General features: G+C 45.9%; 1 protein-coding gene across 1 annotated transcript in view; it reads left to right on the top strand.

Moving 5' to 3' along the window:
- The window catches only part of LOC126213281 (neprilysin-2-like), a 408,856-nt gene that overhangs the window by 293,261 nt on the left and 89,613 nt on the right, over positions 1-25,982 (top strand). The window contains 2 exon segments of the mRNA XM_049940942.1: positions 11,280-11,408; positions 13,076-13,324. Of these exon segments, the coding sequence (XP_049796899.1) occupies positions 11,280-11,408; positions 13,076-13,324 (378 nt within the window).

The raw sequence follows: 25,982 nt of genomic DNA, 5'->3' as shown, positions 1-25,982 counted from the left end.
GTCAGCGGAAGGTGCACGTGCCCGTCGACCTGGGACCGGACCGCAGCGACGCACGGATGCACGCCAAGACCGTAGGATCCTACGCAGTGCCGTAGGGGACCGCACCGCCACTTCCCAGCAAATTAGGGACACTGTTGCTCCTGGGGTATCGGCGAGGACCATTCGCAACCGTCTCCATGAAGCTGGGCTACGGTCCCGCACACCGTTAGGCCGTCTTCCGCTCACGCACCAACATCGTGCAGCCCGCCTCCAGTGGTGTCGCGACAGGCGTGAATCGAGGGACGAATGGAGACGTCTCGTCTTCAGCGATGAGAGTCGCTTCTGCCTTGGTGCCAATGATGGTCATATGCGTGTTTGGCGCCGTGCAGGTGAGCGCCACAATCAGGACTGCATACGACCGAGGCACACAGGGCCAACACCCGGCATCATGGTGTGGGGAGCGATCTCCTACACTGGCCGTACACCACTGGTGATCGTCGAGGGGACACTGAATAGTGCACGGTACATCCAAACCATCATCGAACCCATCGTTCTACCATTCCTAGACCGGCAAGGGAACTTGCTGTTCCAACAGGACAATGCACGTCCGCATGTATCCCGTGCCACCCAACGTGCTCTAGAAGGTGTAAGTCAACTACCCTGGCCAGCAAGATCTCCGGATCTGTCCCCCATTGAGCATGTTTGGGACTGGATGAAGCGTCGTCTCACGCGGTCTGCACGTCCAGCACGAACGCTGGTCCAACTGAGGCGCCAGGTGGAAATGGCATGGCAAGCCGTTCCACAGGACTACATCCAGCATCTATACGATCGTCTCCATGGGAGAATAGCAGCCTGCATTGCTGCGAAAGGTGGATAGACACTGTACTAGTGCCGACATTGTGCATGCTCTGTTGCCTGTGTCTATGTGCCTGTGGTTCTGTCAGTGTGATCATGTGATGTATCTGACGCCAGGAATGTGTCAATAAAGTTTCCCCTTCCTGGGACAATGAATTCACGGTGTTCTTATTTCAATTTCCAGGAGTGTATATATATATAATGACTGTAATTGAATATGGTAATGTTATGTCCATTTGTAAATAGAGAACTTAGCATAGTGTAAATTAATGTATAAATGTGAGGGAAATCCCCGAGAATGCGGACAATGTCGGTTGGCGCCTGAATTTGGCAGTAGAGAGAGATGTGTTCTGGAACTCCTCGGATGCAGAACAGAGATTACGCAGTGCGAAAGTGACGGTTTTAGTACAGTACGGTGACGTTGCTTATAGACAGTTAAAAGTTAGCTTACAACAAACACGAACTGGATTTATGGTGTGTCAGCAAGTCAAATGGACAATAAGGCTTGCAGGATGCAACATTTCGACGGAGACGGCTTTTGAGCGATATAGTTGCTGTTCCCGCTCAAAAAGCACATGGCACGCCTTTTGGAAGTCTGCATAGTTTACAACGGACTGCAGCGACCAGCAGCAAGGTATGAAGTGACCAATGTCTGCAGCTAATGTTGCAATGTGATCTTACTACCATATGGGATCCATTGATGAGCTCACGCCTGCACAAGCAATGAACTAGTAGTTACCGTATGACAGTGTTTTTATGAACAGTGCATTTTATACCGCCGCCATAACAAGTACATTTATCCGTAGCGAATCAGTTTATGTATTTATCAAGTTCTCTACAGTGCAATGTCTGATTGAAATAGTAAGTTTGTGATTCAAAGTGTGATGTGCGTACTGTAAGACCTTCAGTACGCACACCATCAGATTATTTGGCTTGTCGCTCAAACGAAGTAGGCGAGAGTCAACAATATGTCTCGTGGTCTTATCGTGGCGTGTTTATCTTCTGCCGTTAGGTCAGACGATAGAGATGCCACTTGCACGCTAAATGCCACTTGCACGCTTAGAGTAGCAGATTGACAGTGACCAACTTTAAACAGAACTTGATTAATTTTCACACACATTTATTAAAATAATAAAAAGCATAGACATTACGCTGCTACGGTCGCAGTTTCGAATCCTGCCTCGGACATGGATGTGTGTGATGTCCTTAGGTTAGTTAGGTTTAAGTCGTTCTAAGTTCTAGGGGACTGATGACCACGGATGTTAAGTCCCATAGTGCTCAGAGCCATTTGAACCATAGACATTACGTAACTTGATTCTGGATGCTGTTTACAATTGACCATCTGAAGTTCCTTTGGTCTTGGTATGTTGATCTTATTCTCACATATCTCTGATACTTGACAAAGTGTCTATTCATTTATCTTCATGGCTATGTACAGGAATATGGTAATCTTTTTAGGCGCAGACTGAAACTTGACTATAGACTGGTACAGACTAATTCAGACTCGTACAGACTGGTGCAGACAAATGCAGACTGACTTATCGGAGGCCTGTACACTCGTTATAATACCTGGCGCGTTCAGGTATCACTGCGCGAGTGTGATCCGCGAGGAGAAAAGGTTCTACGTTAGCAGCAATCTCATTGGCTGCATTACATATTAATACGTGGATCGGCAGAAACAGAATTTGGTCCGTCTCTAAGGCAGCGCCATCTCGTAGTGCGGAGATGGACGAGCGCTGCGCCTGCGCTGTTGTGCTTAGCGGGGCGCGCTCTAGTGGGCAAGTTGTGTACGCGCTGACTACGTACACAACACAAAGTGCATTCCACGAGTGTCATCAATTATTTACAGAAAATAGTTCATTATTATCCCAAATCCATCACTGTGCGTGCAGCAATACCAGTAAAAAGGCTATATTACGTGAGTATCGGCGTATTAATGCGACAAGAGGATATAATCGAAGTTAACGCCGAAAATTTCCAACAAACACCGGATTATACAACTGACAGAAGACGCCAGGTACTGTGCCACATTAATTACAGCTCAACTCGATGTGGTGGCTTTTCAGTAGATTATCAACGTAAAAACTCATTCAGTTTCATTAGAACAAAATGATTCTAAAGTAATGTTTTTAACATCTCTAGTAACCATCAGTTCTATAGTGTTCATTGATTATTCAATTAAAGAATTTATTGCCACCACAGTACTCATTGTACCTCCAGTACAATGCAAATTCAGTAACATTAAAATCATTACTGACAGTTGGTGTAGATCAATCTAAGTTACAGCAAGTTCAAGTGTTTATCATCTACATCTACATTTATACTCCGCAAGCCACCCAACGGTGTGTGGCGGAGGGCACTTTACGTGCCACTGTCATTACCTCCCTTTTCTGTTCCAGTTTCATATGGTTCGCGGGAAGAACGACTGTCTGAAAGCCTCCGTGCGCGCTCGAATCTCTCTAATTTTACATTCGTGATCTCCTCGGGAGGTATAAGTAGGGGGAAGCAATATATTCAATACCTCATCCAGAAACGCACCCTCTCGAAACCTGGCGAGCAAGCTACACCGCGATGCAGAGCGCCTCTCTTGCAGAGTCTGCCACTTGAGTTTATTAAACATCTCCGTAACGCTATCACGGTTACCAAATAATCCTGTGACGAAACGCGCCGCTCTTCTTTGGATCTTCTCTATCTCCTCCGTCAACCCGATCTGGTACCGATCCCACACTGATGAGCAATACTCAAGTATAGGTCGAACGAGTGTTTTGTAAGCCACCTCCTTTGTTGATGGACTACATTTTCTAAGGACTCTTCCAATGAACCTGGTACCCGCCTTACCAACAATTAATTTTATGTGATCATTCCACTTCAAATCGTTCCGCACGCATACTCCCAGATATTTTACAGAAGTGACTGCTACCAGTGTTTGTTCCGCTATCATATAATCATACAATAAAGGATCGTTCTTTCTATGTATTCTATGTATCGTATGTGTGTATATTGTGTTGCGTAAATGTTGTTCGCCTGCTAGGCGTGATTAACGTACACCAGTTAGTGCATTCTGTTCAGTAACTTCAAAGAGGTTATTTTTGTTAGTGAAAATCAGAATTCATTTAACATTCGATTTCTTGTATGCCATCGCCAATATTTATTCAGTAATTCCGTGTAGTAGTCTGAACTACATAGCAAAGCTATTCAGGCTTATTACACGCGATAGCCGCTTCCCAGACGTCCGATGCCGCATGGTCTAAAAATATTACAGTACATTCGGATAGCGGCATCGCAAACTCCAGCGTCATTCAAAAACAGCAAGAACCGTCCCTATACTGGCCGATCATGTGCAACAAGCATGGAACTCCATCCCACAAACTGACAACCGACACCTGAACAACACAATGTATGCACGTTTGCTTGCTTGCATTCAACATTCTGGCGGCTACGCCGGTTCTTAATGTACCAGCATTTCACATTTGCTGATGGCCTATCTCGCGCCTGCGTTAACCTGTGATCTTGCAGTTTTGATCACTTAAATATGTCACGTAGACAAACGTTTTCCCCAAATTTCATAACTCTGCATTAATTACGTTTGGCGTCACGATTTTTTCCCCTCAATGTACATCAAAAAGTCAGTCTCTGCATTACTTGTGCACTGTTACAGCGGACATGAGAGACATCCACGTATCGTTCAGTCTTATGAAGTTTCATACAAAACTGCTGCAGAGGAGGCATTAACGCCAGCATATTCTGTATGCAGATGCGGATTCAATGAGATCTGGGAACGGCAGCGACATACTGGAAACTGTATGGATGACGTCAGTGACTTAGTTTGTAGCAGTTTAATACTATCTTCTCCCCGCAATTTTCTTAAAACTGCCCAGCTTCAATGGTTAAATCTCTAGCAATAGAGGTATAAAAAGTCTCTAACTACTGTGGGATACTTTTCGTACAATTAGACTTTAACATTATATCCTCACAGTGCGTCAAAAAGCGTCGAACAGTGCCGACAGAATGTTCGTGACAATATATGGAAACTCGTTGATGGAAGGATATGGTAATGTGTAAGCGAAGAGAATCAGTGACATGTAGGCATTGCGACGGCAAGGGCACGGTTTGCCCCGTCATAGTCACGCCACGGACGTGTGTGAACACCGTCATTTAAATTCCTACAACAATACTTCCAACAACGTGCGTGAAATCACGGGCCATTCACTGCATTGTTGCGTCACTTATGTGTGTAAACCCATGTCCGGTCAGTGATTCTGTGTTGTATCGTAGGGCTGTGTCTGCTTTTTTTTAGTTACTGCTTCATCACGTGCATATGAATGCTTGGTTCCGGACGGGGTCTTGCCGTAAAAGGCGAAGCAGTGCAGTTACGAAGGAACGTGTACGATAGATTCTGTAAGTAATGACATTGTTAGTAAGTCAGTGTCCAGTCCAAGTAGTAGCAAAATAGCAAAGAAAGATATTTTCGGAAATATGACCCGACATTTTTAAAAAACGCTCTCGTTCGTGTATTCTGGTGCTGAGGAAGAGCCTTGTGTGTGTGTGTGTGTGTGTGCGCGTGTGTGTGTGTGTGTGTGTGTGTGTGTGTGTGTGTGTGTGTGTTACGGATCGTTATGCAACGAATGCGTGAAACAATCAAAACTTGAAAGGCATTCGTCAACTGTTCCTGAATATGTAGGAAATTCTCTCGATTTCTTTAAAAATCAAGGCAAAAAAAAAAATCCTAAGACTAAATCCGCCATGGAAAAAGTCTCCAAAACAGAACATATTAAACACCAGAGTTTCTTATGAGCTACCTTTGTTAATTGCAAGGATGACAGCTCACACCCTGGCAGAACAACCTATTATACCCGTAGCAAATGTAACAAGTAATACATTGTTTGATGGAAAATCAACACAAAAAATAAGTGAGATTCCGTTATCAAATACAACTGTGAAGTGGAGAATTTATGAAATGTCAGAAAATGTGAAAAAAGCTGTCATTACAGCATTGAAACAAAGCGAACATATTACGCCACAGCTTGATGTACTTACAGACGTTGCTGGCCAGGCTAATGGTCGTTTTGAGTTGAATCGCAGTATTGAAGAAGAACCGTTGTTCTGACAGACACTGGCGAGGAGGCTTTCAAACCTGTCGACAAATTTATGAAAGAAACTAGCTGGGTACCTACCGTTGCCCGGATGTGTATTCCTATTTCAGTCTTCTGTAGTCCATCTCCCCTTCCCCTGTCTCTTGCGCACCCCCACTCCCTCCTTTCTGTTCATCTTCTCCTCCACCCTCCTTCTACCCATCTCATCTTCCCACTCTCCTCTTCATCTCCTCCTCTTTCCTTTCCGTGTTCACCTCCACCTCTTCTCTTTCTCTGGCTATCGCCTCCCCTTTCTCTATCCATTTTCGCCTCCTCTTTCATCTCCTTCTCTGTCCTCTTTGCCTCTCTCTTCTTCCCCCATCCCTGTCCGTCTCCTCATCTCTCCTTTCTCTGTCCACCTCCTCCTTTCCCATCTGTACGTTTCCCCCTCCCCTGCCTTCATCCATATCTCTCCTCCTATCTGTGCCTATCCCCTCCTTCGCCCTTGCTGTGTGTCCATCTCCTTGGTCTCCCCTCTCTCTCCTCTTTATCACACTCACCCCAACACGAGGCTTGTAGTTCTTATCCTGACAATATGTCTTTCCAGGTTGTACCTAATATGTGCACGAAATTTTATAATCATTCCAGCAGTTTAGGATGGACGTTTTACCCATGGCATTGCCCACATATGAACATGACAGGTCTATTTCACCCATGATAATATTCTTCTCGGGTATGCAGCTGGATCATAACGTCTCCGTGACACAATATTTCCGCGGTTCAACTGGCCGCCATGTTCAGGTGAGAGTGCTGGTGCACGATCTCGCCGGAACTGACTTCCTAGCGTTTTTTTTTTTCTTTGTTGTGATTTTTATCACCTTACACAAGGCGGGCTGTCAGCAGCAGAGTACCCCACTCTTCAGCCTTGAGTTGGACAATAAGTAATACATAGGGCACAGAGAATACAATCAAAACGGCGGGCAAAAACTGTAGACACTAAAATACAAAAAACGTGGAGGCGTTCACGCTGGACGAGAAAACATCACTGACACTGGTTGACACGGCGCACATAACACGGATGATGGCGACGGTACACGTGAACAGTGGCGGCATGACGGCGAACAAACACTAAACACAAACGAAGGCACACACATGAGACACTGATGGCGATGATCTCCGGCGCGCGAATGTTCACTGTGCGTGTGCGAGTCCGGGGACCTGCCAAGAGAGGAGGAGGAGGAAGGGGAGTGGGAGAGCAAGAGGGGAGAGCAGAGATGCCACGGGCACGGGAGATAGGGGGAGGTAGGAAGGGGGAGGGGAAGCCCGGGGGAAGAGGAGTGGAGGGAGGGGATGGGGGAAAAGGAAAGAGAAGGGAAGGGAAGAGAAGGGAGGGGAGGGAGGGTGCCTAAAGGAAAGGACACCGGAAGTGGGGGGTGGGGCAGGGACAAAGTTGATAGGAGGGGTAGATGGAGGGGAGGAGGGCATCATCAGGGAGGGGGAGCTGGCGGAAGCCACCTCGGGAGAGGGTAAGGAGGGTGGAGAGATGGAGACCGGGTGGGACGTGGGAACACAGGCGCGGCAGCGGGTGGGGGTGGGAGAGGATAGGTGAGACAAGCGGATGAGGAGGATCGAGTTTGCGGGAGGTGTACAGGATCCGCATCCTTTCAAGAAAAAGGAGGAGGTGGGGGAAGGGGATGAGATCATACAGGATCCATGTGGGGGAGGGGAGGCGGATGCAATAGGCGAGGCAGAGAGCATGGCGTTCAAGGATTTGGAGGGATTTATAAAAGGAAGGGGGCGGAGATCCAGGCCAGATGGGTGTAACAAAGGATAGGGCGGATGAGGGATTTATAGGTGTGGACGACGGTGGAGGGGTCCAGACCCCACGTACGGCCGGAGAGGAGCTCGAGGAGACGGAGTCAGGAACGTGCCTTGGCTTGGATTGTCCGGAGGTGGGGAGTCCAGGAGAGGCGACGGTCGAGGGTGACGCCAAGGTACTTAAGGGTGGGAGTGAGGGCGATAGGACGGCCATAGATGGTGAGATAGAAATCAAGGAGGCGGAAGGAAGGGGTGGTTTTGCCTACAAAGATCGCCTGGGTTTTGGAGGGATTGACCTTGAGCAACCACTGGTTGCACCAAGCGGTGAACCATTCAAGATGGGATTGGAGAAGGTGTTGGGAGCGCTGCAGGGTGGAGGCAAGGGCAAGGAAGGCGGTGTCATCGGCAAACTGGAGAAGGTGGACGGGGGGTGACGGCGGCGGCATGTCCGCCGTGTACAAAAGGTACAGAAGGGGGGAGAGGACGGAGCCTTGGGGCACACCGGCGGAGGGGAAAAAGGTGTAGGAATCTATGTTATGGATGGTGACGTAGGAAGGACGGTGGGAGAGAAAGGAGCCGATCAGACGGACGTAGTTAATGGGAAGGGCGGAGGTTTGGAGCTTGAAGAGGAGACCGGAATGCCATACGCGGTCATAAGCTCGTTCGAGGTCCAGGGAGAGGAAGATTGCTTCCTAGCGCAAGCGGCGGCCCCTATATAGGCCGCAGAAGACCCACAACGCGTGCGCTAGAAGGTGCCGTAACTGCCCTCTAGCGCAGTAAACATACCGCGCCGCAAGTGGTGGAAATAGCGAAATCGACATATCGCTGTCAAAAATTAAAAATTTTTTTTATTCCGACGATCGAAACACAGACCGTTGTTTTTTTAATGTCAGATAACACCGGGTCCCAAGTCTTACTTAAAAGATAACCCTTGTCTCTATTAATAAGATGGTTGCCCCTGCATCTCGCTATTGGGATTGTGTTTTAAAAGAATCCATAGAGATTCATTTATCTGACAAAAGATAACCCTTGTCTTTATTAATAAGATTGTCAGGAGACAAGGGTTATCTTTTAAGTAAGACTTGGGACCCGGTGTTATCTGACATTAAACAACAACGGTCTGTGTTTCGATCGTCGGAATAAAAAAAAAAAATTTAATTTTTGACAAGGATATGTCGATTTCGCCTATTTCCACCACTTGCGGCGCGGTATGTTTACTGCGCTAGAGGGCAGTTACGGCACCTTCTCGCGCACGCGTTGTGGGTCTTCTGCGGCCTATATAGGGGCCGCCGCTTGCGCTAGGAAGTCAGTTCCGTCGAGATCGTGCACCAGCACTCTCACCTGAAGATGGCGGCCAGTTGGATCGCGGAAATATTGTGTCATGAAGACGTTATGATCCGGCTGCGTACCTGAGAAGAATATTATCAATTATTACGCCGGGAAAGCCTTCGTAGTATTTCACCCATATTTAACTAATTTCATGCTTATTTGTACACGTATTTCACCTAAATCTCTTGCGAATTTTGCCCAGCAGTTTCGTTCTCACGGAGCTCAATGTTTATGATGCCATATTTCCTGAACTGCCAACGGCCTTGCCGCAGTGGTAACACCTGTTCCCGTCAGATCAAGTTAGCGCTGTCGGCCTGGGCTAGCACTTGGACGGGTGACCATCCGGTCTACCGAGGGCTGTTGGTAAGTGGGCTGCACTCAGGCCTTGTGAGGCGAACTGAGGAGTTACTTGATTGAGAAGTAACGGCTCCGGTCTCGTAAACTGACATACGGCCGGGAGAGTAATCTGCTGACCACATGCCCCTCCATATCCGCCGCATGCAGTGACGCCTGTGGACTGAGGATGACACGGCGGCCGGTCGGTGCATGTCCAGCACATAGACAGGTTGGTTGCAGGTCCTCAACTGGCCTCCTCCTAACCAAAACACGGCGGTGACCGGCAGCGAGGCAGAACTAACATTCATCAGAAAACACAACAGACCTTCACCCTGCCCTCGAACGAGTTCTCCGGGTCAGTGGAACGCACGCTGTCTCAGAGCTGTTCTCGGAGTAACTGATATGTAACAGTTCGTTGTATCAGTGTGGTGCTAACTGCTGCTCAAACTGCTGCTGCAGATGCAGTACGATGTTCCAGACCCATACACTGAACACGATGCCGGCCGAAGTGGCCGTGCGGTTAAAGGCACTGCAGTCTGGCACCGCAAGACCGCTACGGTCGCAGGTTCGAATCCTGCCTCGGGCATGGATGTGTGTGATGTCCTTAGGTTAGTTAGGTTTATATAGTTCTACGTTCTAGGGGACTCATGACCTCAGATGTTAAGTCCCATAGTGCTCAGAGCGATTTGAACCACTCAGTCGATGACCGCTGGTATTACTGAAATGTGCGATACTTCGGTAGCATTGCAGGAAGGGGTTTACGTGACAGATGGGGCGTCTGCTTACGAACACATCCGACCTGTTAGCCAGCAGGCGGGAAGCATCAGATCGGCGTGCACTGTGGAGACTCCAGAGATGTGCTGAGCGAGCTGGTCACAGGCGACAACGTGACAACAGTTGACCACCGAGGACCGTGGATTTGACTCCCATCTCCTGCCTCTGTTGTAGACTGGATTAAATAAATAAATGAACTGAGTATCATCGGATTCATTCTCACCTACCCACTAGAGCACCCCGAAGCTATATGGATTGTTCATTCTTTCACGCTTACTAAACGAACATATGAAGAAACTTACTGCTCTCACTTGGACGTTCTCACTTTTCTCTGTCAATCCTACGAGATAAGTGTAATGGACTGAGGAGAAATGCTCAGGCATCGGTCGAACGAGGATTTCGAAAGGTACCTCATTTGTAGGTGGACCACACTTCCTGAACTTTTTTCCAGTTGACCTCAGACCAAAGATTATTTTTGTGCACTCTTTACACTTTAAGCCGCTCCATACGCCTACTCCCGGGTGTTTAATCCATTTCACTGTTTCCAGTCATTGTTGAACAGTCGCGTAATCATTCGACACTGCGCCTTTCGCTTGTTTATGCCCAATACGGCATAGTTGTTTATGTTGAGCGTCAAGTGCCAATCTCTGGACCGTTGGTCCTCTGTAGGTCTTCGTGCATTTCGCGACGATTCTTTAGCATTGCGACGTTCAATATGCAACATCATCAGCCATAAACAGCGTCATAGAGACTGCCGTTGTCCTCTAAGTCATCTATATGTAGCGTCAACAGTAATGTCCCTGTAACCGTGTGGGTACACCTGAAATTACTTTGAAGATTCTCTGAATTAAGAATAAACATGCTGTGTTCCATTTGCTGGGAACATCTCACTCCAGTCACAAAACCAGTGTGATATTCACTATGCCTGTAGGTGGTCCCATAATGTCTTTGCATTTGCAATTGCTTGAAACTGTTGCCTGTGTGTCCATCTGAGAGCAGACGTCGTTATGTCATGGTCTGTAAAGACCTGTCATTAGTCTTAATGTCACTACCAACATCCACCTTCCAGTTTGCAACTTTTCTAACGCTTGCACTTCCCTGCCTGTTGCCGTGTAGAGTCACTGATGCCAGTGGCGATGGAGTCCAGAGGGAACGTGTCTGCAGCAGACACACAGCGGCCAGAATCGCAGTCCGGCACTCAGAGCCTGCAGGACCTCTGCCTCACGCCGGGATGTGTCCACGCAGGTTAGTACCGCTGCTCTCCTCACTCACTGTCTACAGTTCTACAGTTGGTAGCGCCACGTGCCCAGCAATGAGAGCAAACACATTTTCCAATTACTGCACCTGGCAACAGCAGTGAGATAGAGTAGCTGTGATACACAGTGAGAAGGGGAAGCACATGAAAGGGATGGAGAGTGGGGTTGTGAGAAGTAAGGGAAATTGTGTGTGTGTGTGTGTGTGAGAGAGAGAGAGAGAGAGAGAGAGAGAGAGAGAGAGAGAGAGAGAGTGAGTGAGTGAGTGAGAGAGAGAGAGAGAGACGGAGAAAAGGAAGGAGAAGAAAAGGGGGGAAGAGTGAGATTGAGAGAGAGAGGAGGGGTGGGGGTGGGTGTAGTTGATTTGAGAGAGATAAAGGATTTGTATGTGTGTGAGAGAAAGGTAGAGATAGAGAAAAAGAGAGAGATATAGTCTGTGTTTGAAAGTGAGAGGAAGTGTGAAAGTATTTGAAAAGGAGAGAGACTAAAAAAGTGTGTGTGTGTTCTTGTAGGTGTGTGTGTGTGTGAGAGAGAGAGAGAGAGAGAGAGAGAGACAGAGAGAGAGAAGGGGGGGGAGAAAGGAAAAGAGAAGGGGGAGGGAGAGAGAGAGAGAGAGAGAGAGAGAGAGAGAGGAGGGGTGGGGGTAAATGTAATTGATTTGAGAGAGGTAAAGGCTTTGTATGTGTATGAGAGAAAGGGAGAGATAGAGAAAAAGAGAGAGAAATAGGGTGTGTCCTGTGTTTGCAAGTAAGAGGAAGTGTGAAAGTATTTGAAAGGGAGAGAGAGACTAAAGAAGTGTGTGCGTATGTGTGCTTGTATGTGTGAGTGTTGTGTGTGTGTGTGCGTGTGTGTGTGTGTGTGTAAGAGAAAGAAAGATAATATTATATCCTGAAGGTAGATGTAGAGCTACATGTCACCATAACTTTTTAGTGTGTGCCAAAGCAGTCCCCAAACCCCATGGACCTGTGACCTGATGTAGCACGAAAACAACCAGCAGTGAAAATAAAGGTACTGATTGAACGCATGCTATTCGAGGGCAGTCAAATGAAAACTGAACATCCCCAACAATGGGACCATGGAATGGTTCCATTCAAAAGTAATCACCAAACACATTAAGACATTTCTCCCACTGGGAGACGAGACGACTGATTCCTGTTTCATAGAACACAGTCAGCTGCTGACAGATCCGCAACTGCACCCACTCTTGCACTTCCTCACCCGACTGAAACCGATGATGATGGATGTCTTACATCAGGTCACCAAAGATGTGAAAATCACCCACTGAAATATCCGGGCTCTACAGAGGACGTTTCAGAAGACGTCAGTCTCAGCCAGACAAGGAAGTGCAAGACTGGCTGCAGTTGTGGATCCGTGAGTACTGGACCGCATTCTATGGAACAGGAATTGTCTTAATTCATGTGGTGACTACTTTCGAATGGAACGTTCCGTGGTCCCATTGTTGCGGGTAATCGGTATCCATTTAACTGCCCCAGTGCAGAAACAGCCTTCTAATTATTAAATTAGTGTGAATCTCTCATGTTTTATGTTTCCCCTCAGGATAATGAATCTCTTTAAAACATCTGCTGCTCCAGTCAGTAAGTCTTTCTAAAGCACTGTGTTGTCAGTGAACGACCTGTGGTGTGGTGTCTGCCCCGACAGCGTCCGAGGTGCTCGATTATCTGGACCCGTCAGTGGACCCCTGTGAGGACTTCTACCAGTACGCGTGCGGCAACTACCTGCTCACCACCGACATCCCAGATGATAAATCTTCGGTGAGCACCTTCTCGGCTATTGAGGACCAGCTCCACGAGAAGCTGCGCTCTGCCGTAGGAGAGGAGGAGCCTGGAGCAGCCGTCCCCAGGAGCTTACAGCTGGTTCACGAGCTCTACAGCGCCTGCATGAACAAGAGTGAGTTATACAGCTCAGAAATAAGAGTTCGTACAAGCCTAATGTTGCGGGCTGTATGCTTCACAAATCAGTGTGCCACTGTTACATCAATGCTGTATCACCTTCCTTCCTCGAATATTGACAAGCGCGAAAAATGTGGCTCTGCAGTCGCTTCATGTTCGTCGACTCACTCTCCTTTACTGAAGTGTGCAGGAGTGTAAGGCTAGTCGTGACGTAGTCCAGATGTTGAGTAGGCTATCTTGCTGTTGTAAACTAGCATAGACGAGGGGAAATGAGCGATTGTTAGGATCAAATGGCCCTTAATGAAGCTGTGTTTTTGGATACTGAGGAGCGTGGCAGGTGAAAATTAAGTGCTGCAGCATATACAATCACAACAGGCTGAGTGATGTCTGGAATAAGTTCTGTGGCATAGTCTATACCTGAAAATACATACAAATTTCGCCCAATACAGACAAAATTGCTGTATTCTTATTCATTCCACCTTGTAATCTCAGCCTTCCACACATCACCATTAAATTTCTCTTAGTCCATTATTTTCAAAAGCTTCGAGAGGCGTAAGATATATACAAAATAAATACTTGTTACTTATCTTTCTTTTCTCTTCTTGGTGTTGGTTCCAGTTCTGCGTCTTGGGATACATTCTTACCCCTGAAATTTTGACTTTGTGGGTTCCAGATGACTAAATAACTGTTGAAGATTTGCCTGCATTACTCTTGAATTTTACCTTTGTCACATTTTTCCATATCACTCCGTTTTTACGATTTCCACTTAATATTCCAAATTATACTGTTAGTGTCGATCATATAAATACGTCTGTCTCCATCACAGGCATGCCCACTACTCCTACTAACATTCCAAAGAGTTTAAAAAGCGAAAGAGCTTACCAACTTTCTTGACAAAAGTAGAATTATCACCAGGTTATAACATTATTTTATTTATAACTCCAGAAATAAATTTAATAATTACCATTAGATTGTGCAATTAACAATATGAATTTTAAGTATGCCAGATATTTCTAAAAAAATAATTTTAGCTGCATCGCTTGTAACAGCTTAATTTCATTTTATACATTTTAGTCTGAAATTTAACGCATCGTATACGACATCAAATGTATCGGCTACTTCTGTTAACAAAAAGGTAATGATGAGGGTGTCTCATTACAATATCCCCCTCACAAAATTTGCAAACAGGGTGATACAGCATTTTGTGACAGGCTATAAGGTTTGCAAATGCTGTACAAAATATGTAAGCGGGCAGTGCACGCCAGCAGAGCCATTCTGCTGTGAGCTCTATGTGCAACAGCATTGAAGCACTATGCCATGTCGTCGTGTCTATCGTCAACGCCACCACCGCATGCCTGTCTACAAACACATAATTAGTCTGGAAAATAAGCTTGGAACAAATGGCACTGCACAATCTGTTATTCTCAATTGACCTATATTCCTTCGTGGTTGTCGACTTAATTTCTCACTGGATGTTGCAACTGGAGCAGCTGGCAGCGGGTAGTTTACACTCGCTATTGTCCGCTGTGAAAACGCTTCGCTACCTGGATTAGAATCTTTCGCCGACCGAGATGTCATCGCTTACATCTCCCATGAGGCACCGCCTTATCGTAGCACTGTCCGTGTGTGCTCCAAGGAAGCTGAGAGCTGTATCGGCGGTAGCGTAGCTACTGGCAGGTCCAATCTAGTCGGGCAGATCTCAGCAGAGGAGCCAGACAAAGTGTGCCTCACAACGACTCGTCTTAGATCCTATATCCTATATATCCTATTCCCTACTCTCTCCTCAGTTACCATTTCTTTTCTTTCTCTAATTACCTTGACACACCACTGCCTTGTGGTTGGTCTCGGGAGGGATGAAGGCTAAGGGAGAAAACCCTGAAAGAAAATCTGGAGTGGGGCCCCAAAGGCGGTTTGGAAGGCGTACTACGTCCCCTTCCGGCAGCTCCTGCAATCGAAGTGATACCAGACGTATTGGCTTGCCTTTCCTCTGGATATTACCATTTAGGTCGAGAGGGAGATCGTGATGATTGGGCAACTCACGAGTATTCATATTTATCGCTCAGGCTTGTAGCATCCTGGAGAGGACACTTCAGCGACGTCCAAGGACTTCGGCACAACACGGGAAGAGGCAGTTACCGGTTATAAGCTCTGTCTGATTGGCGTAAGACTGAAGTGCCAGGAGCCATTTCCGACGATGGGAGAGATTATTGCATCCCGTTGGACAGCTTCCGCCCGCCTCAAGCTGTGCAGCCTCCAGCCAATAAGGTGCTGTCCCGCCACTATCCGCCTGCTTCAAGGGGCGTGTGGAGCTTAGAAGTAATCTTCGACAAGCGGGTTGATATAGTACACCTACCAACAACAAAAATGAAATAATAAAGAAATGACTATTTCGTATTGCCACCTGGAAAGTTAGGACCATGTGTCCAAGGTACATTGACTATCCGGTGGAACAGAGCGAATTATTGCCTTGAAAATATGCTCCCCAAGTGGCACTGTCAACTTCCTAAACGTGTACGCTCCCACCTTATCATCCAGCATGGAAGAGAAGGATCTGTTTTATGATTTACTCAGCGACAGGATAGCCAAGGTACTTAGCACCGAGACACTGTATATTCTAGGGGACTTTAATGTTAGAGCTGGATCAGATAACGACATATGGCCGAATTGCCTGGGACATCATGGGGTGGGAAAAATGAATGAAAATGGCCAGAGAATGCTCGAAGTTTGCTGCTTTTATGGACTCTGTATTACAAACACATATTTCCAGCTTGAGGATCAGCACAAGGTGTCTTGGAGACACCTGCGCTCTCATCACTGGCATCAACTTGACTTAGTCATAGCTAGGTGTACTGGTCTCAAAAATGTGCTACTGACACAAAGTTATCATAGTGCTCTAGGCGCTCAGTCCGGAACCGCGGTTAGGTTTAAGTAGTTCTAAGTTCTAGGCGACTGATGACCACAGATGTTAAGTCCCATAGTGCTCAGAGCCATTTGAACCATTTATCATAGAGCTGATTGCAACACTGACCACGCACGCCCTGGTGGCGTGCACATTGAGGCTCACTCCTAAGAAATGTCACCACGCTAAACCGATGGGTCATCCCCGTATAAACACAGATCGTGTTCATGACACACAAAGAAAGCAGGATTTTGCCAGTAATTTTGAAAGTGCTTTCCCAGGAAACGTGCAAGCTGAAAGGAATGTTGATAAGAAATGGGCAAAACTCTCGGGTTCAATCTAGAACTCAGCAGTATTGGCCTATGGAATAAAAGGAAAAAGAAATAAGGATTGGTACGAGCAAAATTTGGAAGAAATGGAACCAGTCACTGAGGCTAAACGGAAAGCCCTGCTTGCTTACAAAAGAAACCCAAATGAAAGAACTCGAGATGACCTACGAAAAGCAAAAGAACAGAGCACAGCAAACATCCAGGAGATTCGCAAATAACTACTGGCTGAGTTTATGTGCAGGTATACAGAAAGCGGCCGATTTTGGGGATGCTAAGGCAATGTACGATGGTATTAAGAAAGCAGTTGGACCAATTGCTAGAAAAACAGCTCCTCTGAAGTCCAAGACGGGTGAAGTCATTACTGATGAAGGCAAACAAATGGAACGGTGAGTTGAACACTACCTCGAGTTGTATGCAGCCGAGAATGAAGTTAGCAAGGATGCATGTGACGCCATCAAACAAATGCCAGTTATGGAAGAACTAGATGCAATGCCTACTATGGAAGAACTTAGTAGAGAAATAGATTCTCTTGCTAACGGAAAGGCCCCAGGTGAAGATGGGATCCCTGCAGAGGTTATTAAGTATAACAAGTCTGTTCTTCTCAAACATTTATATTCACTTATCACAACCAGCTGGGAAGAAGGTTATGTCCTGATGAGTATGCGGAATTGTGGGATAGTTACTCTATGTAAACAGAAAGAGAACAGAAGTGACTGTAACAATTACCGAGGCATTTCATTACTAAGTGTAGCCGGGAAAGCTTATGCAAGAGTCATCCTAATGCGATTACGAATATTAGCTTCCAGAATCTACCCAGAATCTCAGTGTGTCTTCAGGCCCGGCCGATCAACCGTAGATATGATCTTCTCCTTAAGACAGCTACAAGAGAAATGTCGTGAGCAGCAGAGGCTACTTTATATTGCTTTCATTGACCTTGTTAAAGCGTTTGATTTAGTGAGCAGAAATGGGCTTTTCAAACTGCTGCAGAAGATTGGATGTCCACATAAACTACTACAAATAATTGTCTCTTTCCATGAGAAAACACAAGCAACAATCTGCTTCAACGGTAAAACATCAGAAGCATTCCCTGTTAATAGCGGTGTGAAACAGGGGTGTGTGTTAGCTCCTACATTATTTGGGATTTTCTTTTTCCTTCTCCTCACAAGGGAACCTCCCCATCGCATCCCCCTCAGATTTAGTTATAAGTTGGCACAGTGGATAGGCCTTGAAAAACTGAACACAGATCAATCGAGAAAACAGGAAGTTATGTGGAAATGTGAAAAAATAAGCAAAATATACAAATTGAGTAGTCCATGCGCAAGATATGCAACATCAAGGACAATATGAGCTCAGCAGCGCTGCGGTCCCGTGGTTAGCTTGAGCAGCTGCTGAACAAAAGGTCCTTGGTTCAAGTCTTCCCTCGAGTAAAAAGTTTAATTTATTATTTTCAGACAATTATCAAAGTTCAGGCACTCACACATAATCAACTTCGCTCTCCAAAATTCCAGGACATGTTCAGATATCCTGGGACATATGTAGAATTTGACGGTCTATACCCGGAAAAATTTGAAAACGTTAAAAACATATGTTTTTACAGAGCACAGGGAAAACTGTGCGACTGTGAAACTGTTGCATTCATTTGTTGCAGTTTATGTGACAAACTCTTATGTTTTCATCGCTTTTTTGGCTGTGATTATCACATCCACAAGAAAACCTAAATCGGGCAAGGTAGAAGAAACTTTTTAGCCATTCGCCAAGTGTGCAAGTTAGGTGGGTCGACAACATATTCCTGTCATGTGACGCACATGCCGTCAACAGTGTCGTATAGAAAATATCAGACGTGTTTTCCCGTGGAGGAATCGGTTGACCTATGACCTTTCGATCAAATGTTTTCGGTTCCCATTGGAGAGGCACGTCCTTTCGTCTACTAATCGCACGTTTTTGCGGTGCGGTCGCAAAACAAAGACGCTAAACTTATTACAGTGAACAGAGACTTCAATGAACGAACTGACTGATCATAACTTTGCGAAAACGAGGAACGTAAACTCTTCACTAGAGGGGAGACTTGAACCAAGGACCTTTCGTTCCGCAGCTGCTAACGCTAACCACGGGACCACGGCGCTCCTGTGCTGATTCTTTCTTGATGTTGCCTATGTTGCGCATGGGCTACTCAGTTTGTATATTTTGCTCATTTTTTCACAGTTCCACACAACTTGTTCCTGTTTTCTCGATTGATCTGTGTTCAGTTTTTCAAGGCCTATCCACTGTGTCAACTTATAACTAAATCTGAGGGGGGTGCGATGGGGAGGTTCCCTTGTCAGATTTGCCTTTGAAGACTGTGAGGAGGGAGTGTATTTACATACGAGGTCTGATGGAAATCTTTTCAACATTGCTCGCCTCAAGGCCAAGACCAAAGTAAATACAGTTGTTATCCGTGAGTTGTTATATGCGGACGATGCAGCTCTAGTAGCGAACACAGAAGATGAGCTGCGGTATATAATCAACAAATTATCAAATGCCTGTGAAAAATTTGGTCTACTCATGAGCCTTCAAAAGACTAAGATCATGGCGCAGAGCACTACCAACCTTCCATCCATCAGCATTGATGACAATCCTCTCCCAGTAGTTGATGACTTTACCTACTTGGGATCCACAATATGTAGCAACTTGTCCATGGACACTGAAATTACTAACAGAATCGCAAAGGCATCATCTGTCAAGGCTAGATTGAAAAACAGAGTATGGAACAACGGACTGCTTACCACAAAAACTAAATTAAAAGTCTACAACGCTTATGTTATAAGCTGTGAGACATGGGCAACTCTTTCTAGGCATGAATCTCAACAGCTTCCATCTCCGCTGTGTCCGGAAGATCCTTCAGATCTCTTGGAGAGATAGAGTACCCAACACCGAAGTCTTTCATCGTGCAAGCACAACCAGCATCTTTGCACTCCAGAGTCATCGACGTCTAACAAGGGGAGACCGCCAATTGTGAAATTCAGATTCGATTCATACTGCGCATAATAAAAGCTCATGGCCAGAGGTGTAATGTGGCAAAGCACCAAGATGCACTTCTCAGCCGTTGTCGAGAAAATCGACAGTTAAAAGAAGCCGTTGCCGTGAAATACTCTCTACGATTAATAATTTTCTACAGCGTCGTGGCGCAGCGGTAAGCGCTCGGGTTCGTAATCCGAAGGTTGCCGGATCGAATCTCGCGCCATGCAATTTTTTTTATTATTAGTTTTTTGTAATTCAAATATATAAACTATTAATGAATTGCTTATGCATGATGCATGTTGGTGAAGGCGGATCGCTCTCCAATTGTACCGCCTCCATTTTTCCGTTTGTTTAACAGGATGTACCAAAGCTCTCCAATCCGCACTGATTTTCGACGATGTTATAAGTTGCGCTAGGGACCGCATCTACCTTCTTTCGAAGTTAGCAGGCAACTACGCTGTTATGCGGCGGCTCGTTTCGGCCCATTCAACATCTGTCCTTCAAGTCCAACGAGCGAGTAACGGAGTTTATATTTCATACCTGCCACAGCAAATTTGTGTTCGTGGGGTCTCTATTCTAATTCGAACGTTTGACTTACGCTATACTTATTCGTTTCGGAATATCGTTTCTACGTCTTCCGGTAACTATACATGGTTAACATTATGAAGACCATTAATAATATTTGTGAAATACAACTTTGTTTGCGGAAAACGTAATGATGTTCGAAGTCGCCAGTTTTTCCACGACAAACGACTTTCAACAACTTATTATATGCATAATTGTTGCAACTGATTGCCGGGAATTATATATATATATATATATATATATATATATATATCTGTGTGTGTGTGTGTGTGTGTGTGTGTGTGTGTGTGTGTATACACACACATTTGAATTACAAAAAACTAATAATAAAACGCACACTGATCTGTATTTGCACGCAGACAGCTGCCACCACCCTTCACAGAGGAATGGGGTACTTAAAACTCTAGTACATAGGGCGCGCACTATCTCTGACGCAGAGAGTCTACCCCAGGAATTGGAACATCTGAGAATTGTATTTCGAAAAAATGGGTACTCAGAGTGGCAGATTCAACGTGCTCTCCGCCCAACCACTACAGCACAACCTGTGGATATGGATGAAATCACGAGGGAGGAGGTAGGCACTGCGTTTATCCCATATACAGGCGCACTCTCGGGAAAGATCGCCCGCATTTTGAAGAAACACCGGGTCGGAACGGTGTTTTGTCCTCCGAATAAAACTCGTGCACTGGTGGGGAGCGCCAAAGATGACCTCGGTTTGAGGAAGGCCGGCGTGTACCAGATTCCGTGTCAATGTGGCAAGTCGTATATTGGTCAGACGATGCGTACCGTCGAGGATCGATGCCGTGAACACCAGAGGCACACTCGACTGATGTATCCGAGCAAGTCGGCGGTCGCTGAACATTGTTTGTCGGAAAATCACGCTATGGAGTACGAACGCACGAGGATTCTGGTACAGACGTCGAGATACTGGGACAGCGTTGTTAGAGAGGCCATCGAAATTCGCACCGATGACGACCTCATAAATCGTGACTGTGGCTATAATCTTAGCGAGGCTTGGGAACCAGCGATTGGGTTAATCGAGAGTAAATCGAGCAAACGTATAGTTGTGACGACCACGGCGGACAGAGCCATCACACCGACGTCATCTCAGACGCCGTCGCAATCTGTTCCACCGCGCGACCGTGGCGCGGGGCGCGGACGGCGGAGTGAGCGCGCCGCGGGCGGAGGGTATTTAAATCGGCCGCCGCCGCGACCGAACCCAGTTCCACCTGAGCAGCCATAGTGTACGGATCTCCGTGCCGGCACGTTCACAGGAGCTCAGTCCGTCAGTTCACCTGATGATGGCGACATCTATGATCGCCGAAATATTGTGCCCGTTAGACACTGTAGACCGGCAGTACACCCGTGGATATTTTGATTAATAATAAAAAAAATTGCATGGCGCGAGATTCGATCCGGCAACCTTCGGATTACGAACCCGAGCGCTTACCGCTGCGCCACAACGCTGTAGAAAATTATTAATCGTAGAGAGTATTTTACCGCAACGGTTTCTTTTAACTGCCGATTTTCTCGACATCGGCTGAGAAGTGCATCTTGGTGCTTTGCCACATTACACCTCTGGCCATGAGCTTTTATTATGCACAGTATGAATCCAATCTGAATTTCACAATTGGCGGCTTCCCCTTGTAAGATGGTTGGGACATGTCAGGTGCATGTATCCTGAACGGATACCGAAACAGCTGCTGTACGGCGAACTTCAGGAGAGTGTGAGGCCGGTGGGACGACCGCGTCTTCATTTCAAGGATGTCTGCAAGAGAGACCTGACTAAGATCAGAATCAATCCAAGTCGCTGGGAAAGCACTGCAGATGACCGTGTCAAGTGGGGAGTAACTGTGCGCGACGGCGTCAAGCTCTCAGAGGACGAACGCACACAGGAACAAATCGGGAAGAGGACAAAGCGGAGAGACAGAGCGGCTTCTGTTCGAAGTCCCTCAGCTTTCACATGTCCAAACTGCAGAGGGACTGCCACTCTCGAGTGGGACTTCTTAGCCACAGCAGACGCTGCAGACTCTGAACCAAGCATGCTACACCATCATCCCTCAAGGATGGACGGATGCCTTTAAAATATAGAAGTATCTGATACATAACGTATTACAGAAAACATAAGATAAATATCTACTCTGCAAGTCATAATCTATACATATATCAGGATATGATATTGACATTTTCAGACCTGTGGAACATACCGTCACAAGACAAATAATACTAGGTCAAAACTACAACATTACACCACTAATTATAGAAATAATTACAGAGACAAGGTAAATTACTAGAATTACAATATTTAAGTTTAATCCATGCAATCAAACCTTCAAAATCTGCAAAACAGAAAAGAAAAATTTCAGAGCCTAAGTATACGACGAGTGAGCTGACTCGAAAAACTCACAATGACTGGTACAGACCGGAATAATATACTCAATCATGAGTAGGAATCAATCAGCCACGTAAGCTGTAGTATTTAAGGATATGCTGACTCATGAGAGAACAAAATAATGGAAAAATATTAGGGCCAGAGTTTACGATGTGGGGACTGACCCATGAATCCAAACCACACCTGGTACAAACCAGCAAAATATGTTTCGATACAACAAAATTAATAACGTCCATAATCATAGCAATAAGTTCAATTCTATGCAAAGAGTAATACAGGTAAACAGAGTCATAATTAGCTTTGAATGAAGACACAATCCAGTAGCTTGAGAATCAAAATCAGTGTATGAAAGCAGACATACATACATCATGTTATATTGTCTGTACTAGTAAATGTCTTCCACGCTATTTACTAATTGTCCATAAAACCTAACCTATGTACATTAAAACCTAGAAGATCAATTTACAAATGATAAAAAAATACATACTGATTTAAAGTTACTTACTGTATTGGAAAGTCGATCTCCCAACGTGAGGAAAAAAAAACACATGCATTTATGCTGAATAACACTGTCTTTACCACTCTTGGCTAACAATTCACAAATATCGTTCACAACACAGAACCAAAAAAATACAAAAGTTCAAAAAATGTCCGACAGATGGTGCTTCATCTGATCGGAATAGCAATAATTAGCATAACAAAGTAACGCAAAGCAAAGATGATGTTCTTTACAGGAAATGCTCAATATGTCCACCATCATTCCTCAAGAATAGCTGTAGTCGAGGAATAATGTTGTGAACAGCAGTGTACAGCATGTCCAGAGTTATGGTTAGGCATTGGCGTCGGATGTTGTCTTTCAGCATCCCTAGAGATGTCCGTTGATCACGATACACTTGCGACTTCAAGTAAACCCCAAAGCCAATAATCGCACGGACTGAGGTCTGGGGACCTGGGAGGCCAAGCATGGCGAAAGTGGCGGCTGAGCACACGATCATCACCAAACGACGCACGCTAGAGATCTTTCACGCGTCTAGCAATATGGGGTGGAGCGCCATCCTGCATAAACATCGTACGTTCCAGCAGGTGTTTATCAGCCAGGCTGGGGATGATGCGATTCTGTAACATATCGGCGTACCTCTCACCCGTCACGGTAGCAGTTACAAAACCAGAATCACGCATTTCCTCGAAGAAAAAATGCCCAATAACAGTAGATCTGGTAAATCCAACCCATACCATGACTTTCTAGTCGTGCAATAGAGTTTCCATGACAGTTCTAGGATTGTCGGTAGCCCAAATTCTGCAGTTGTGGGCGTTGACAGACCCTCGGAGCGTGAAATGAGCTTCGTCGGTCCACAACACGTTACTCAACCAATCGTCATCTTCCGCCATCTTTTGAAACGCCCACACCGCGAATGCCCTTCGCTTCACTAAATCGCCAGGTAACAGTTCACGATGCCGACGGATTTTGTACGGATAGCATCGGAGGGTACGCCTAAGTGCCAACCAAACAGTAGTGTATGGAATGCCGGTGCGACGTGCGACTGCACGAGCGCTGACTTCCCCGTGCATAGACGAACCCGCAACAGTCTCCATTTCTTCCTGAACTGTCTCAGCAGCATTACGCCTTGTGCTCGGTCGGCCACTACGGGGTATATCGTCTAAACAACTCGTGGCTTCGAACTTCGAAATCATTTTCGCCACAGCTGCATTTGTCCACGGACCTTTACTCGTTCGAATCCCCTTCCTATGGCGATAGGATCGTAACTCTAAACTAGCACATTCCCCATTCTGATAATACAGCTTCACTAAAAGCGCCTTTTCAGGTAACGTCAACATGCTGCGACTGCTGGTGCAACTGATTCTCTCTCTCATTACAGCTCCTTTTATGCATGATTATCATGCGCAGTCACAGACGTTTTTCTGTCCAGCGCCATCTGTCTGACATTTTGTGAACTTTGTTTTTTTTTGTTGTTGTAATAAAACGTGATGTCATTCCAAGCATGTGTGTCAATTTTTACCTCTCTATCTACATTATTCCGTGGTTTATTAAGTTTTCAAATTTCTACTGACTTTTTGATCACCTGGTACCTTGAACACCTCCTGTCCTTACAAGGCTATCTGGACCACCATCTGCGGATACCATGTCAGCTTCCCCTCAGCTCAGGTAGGGCACCACCTCTATATATCACGAGAGCAACCTCTCTCAAGAGAGAGAGATGGTGGTTGCATGTGGAATACATCCTATGGATACTCTGGTAGCCTTCCCTGGTAGTCACTTGGCACAACTGCTCTAGATATGATGACAGACATCTTTCCTAACCTCTTCAAACATCTATACGTACTGCAATAGCTGTCATTATGGGACCAGTAGGAATACCTCTCCAACTTACCTCGATAGCTGTCCTAGGAGGCGCCAGTTGGAACACCTTGTCTAGTTACATTGCAATCTTTCTATGGAGGAACACTCCAAAATTCCTCCACCAGCGAAGACGAATGGAATATTCCAGAATTTGAAACACGAACAGCTGCTAGCATGAGTTTCTTAGAAGTAGATACCTTAGGGGTTGCGAAGCAACTCAAATCGCTTGATACGGGCAAGTCTTCAGGTCCAGGTTGTATACCAATTAGGTTTCTTTCAGATTACGCTGACACAATAGCTCCATACTTAGCAATCACATACAACCGCTCGCTCACCGATAGATCTGTACCTACAGATTGGAAAATTGCGCAGGTCGCAGCAGTGTTTAAGAAGGGTAGTAGGAGTAATCCATCGAACTACAGACCTATATCATTGACGTTGGTTTGCAGTAAGGTTTTGGAGCATATACTGTATTCAAACATTATGAATCACCTCGAAGGGAACGATCTATTGATACGTAATCAGCATGGTTTCAGAAAACATCGTTCTTGTGCAACGCAGCATGCTCTTTATTCGCACGAAGTATTGGCCGCTATCGACAGGGGATCTCAAGTTGATTCCGTATTTCTAGATTTCCGGAAAGCTTTTGACACCGTTCCTCACAAGCGACTTCTAATCAAGCTGCGGGCCTATGGGGTATCGTCTCAGTTGTGCGACTGGATTCGTGATTTCCTGTCAGGAAGGTCGCAGTTCGTAGTAATAGGCGGCAAATCATCGAGTAAAACTGAAGTGATATCAGGTGTTCCCCAGGGAAGCGTCCTGGGACCTCTGCTGTTCCTGATCTATATAAATGACCTGGGTGACAATCTGAGCAGTTCTCGTAGGTTGTTCGCAGATGATGCTGTAATTTACCGTCTAGTAACGTCATCCGAAGACCAGTATCAGTTGCAAATCGATTTAGAAAAGATTGCTGTATGGTGTGGCAGGTGGCAGTTGACGCTAAATAACGAAAAGTGTGAGGTGATCCACACGAGTTCCAAAAGAAATACGTCGGAATTCGATTACTCGATACATAGTACAATTCTCAAAGCTGTC

This window comes from Schistocerca nitens, chromosome 11 (genome assembly GCF_023898315.1).
Source record: "Schistocerca nitens isolate TAMUIC-IGC-003100 chromosome 11, iqSchNite1.1, whole genome shotgun sequence".
In the NCBI taxonomy this organism is placed as follows: Eukaryota; Metazoa; Arthropoda; class Insecta; order Orthoptera; family Acrididae; genus Schistocerca; species Schistocerca nitens.
The sequence above is the reverse complement of the archived record's forward strand: the minus strand, read 5'-3'. Positions and strand labels throughout refer to the sequence as shown.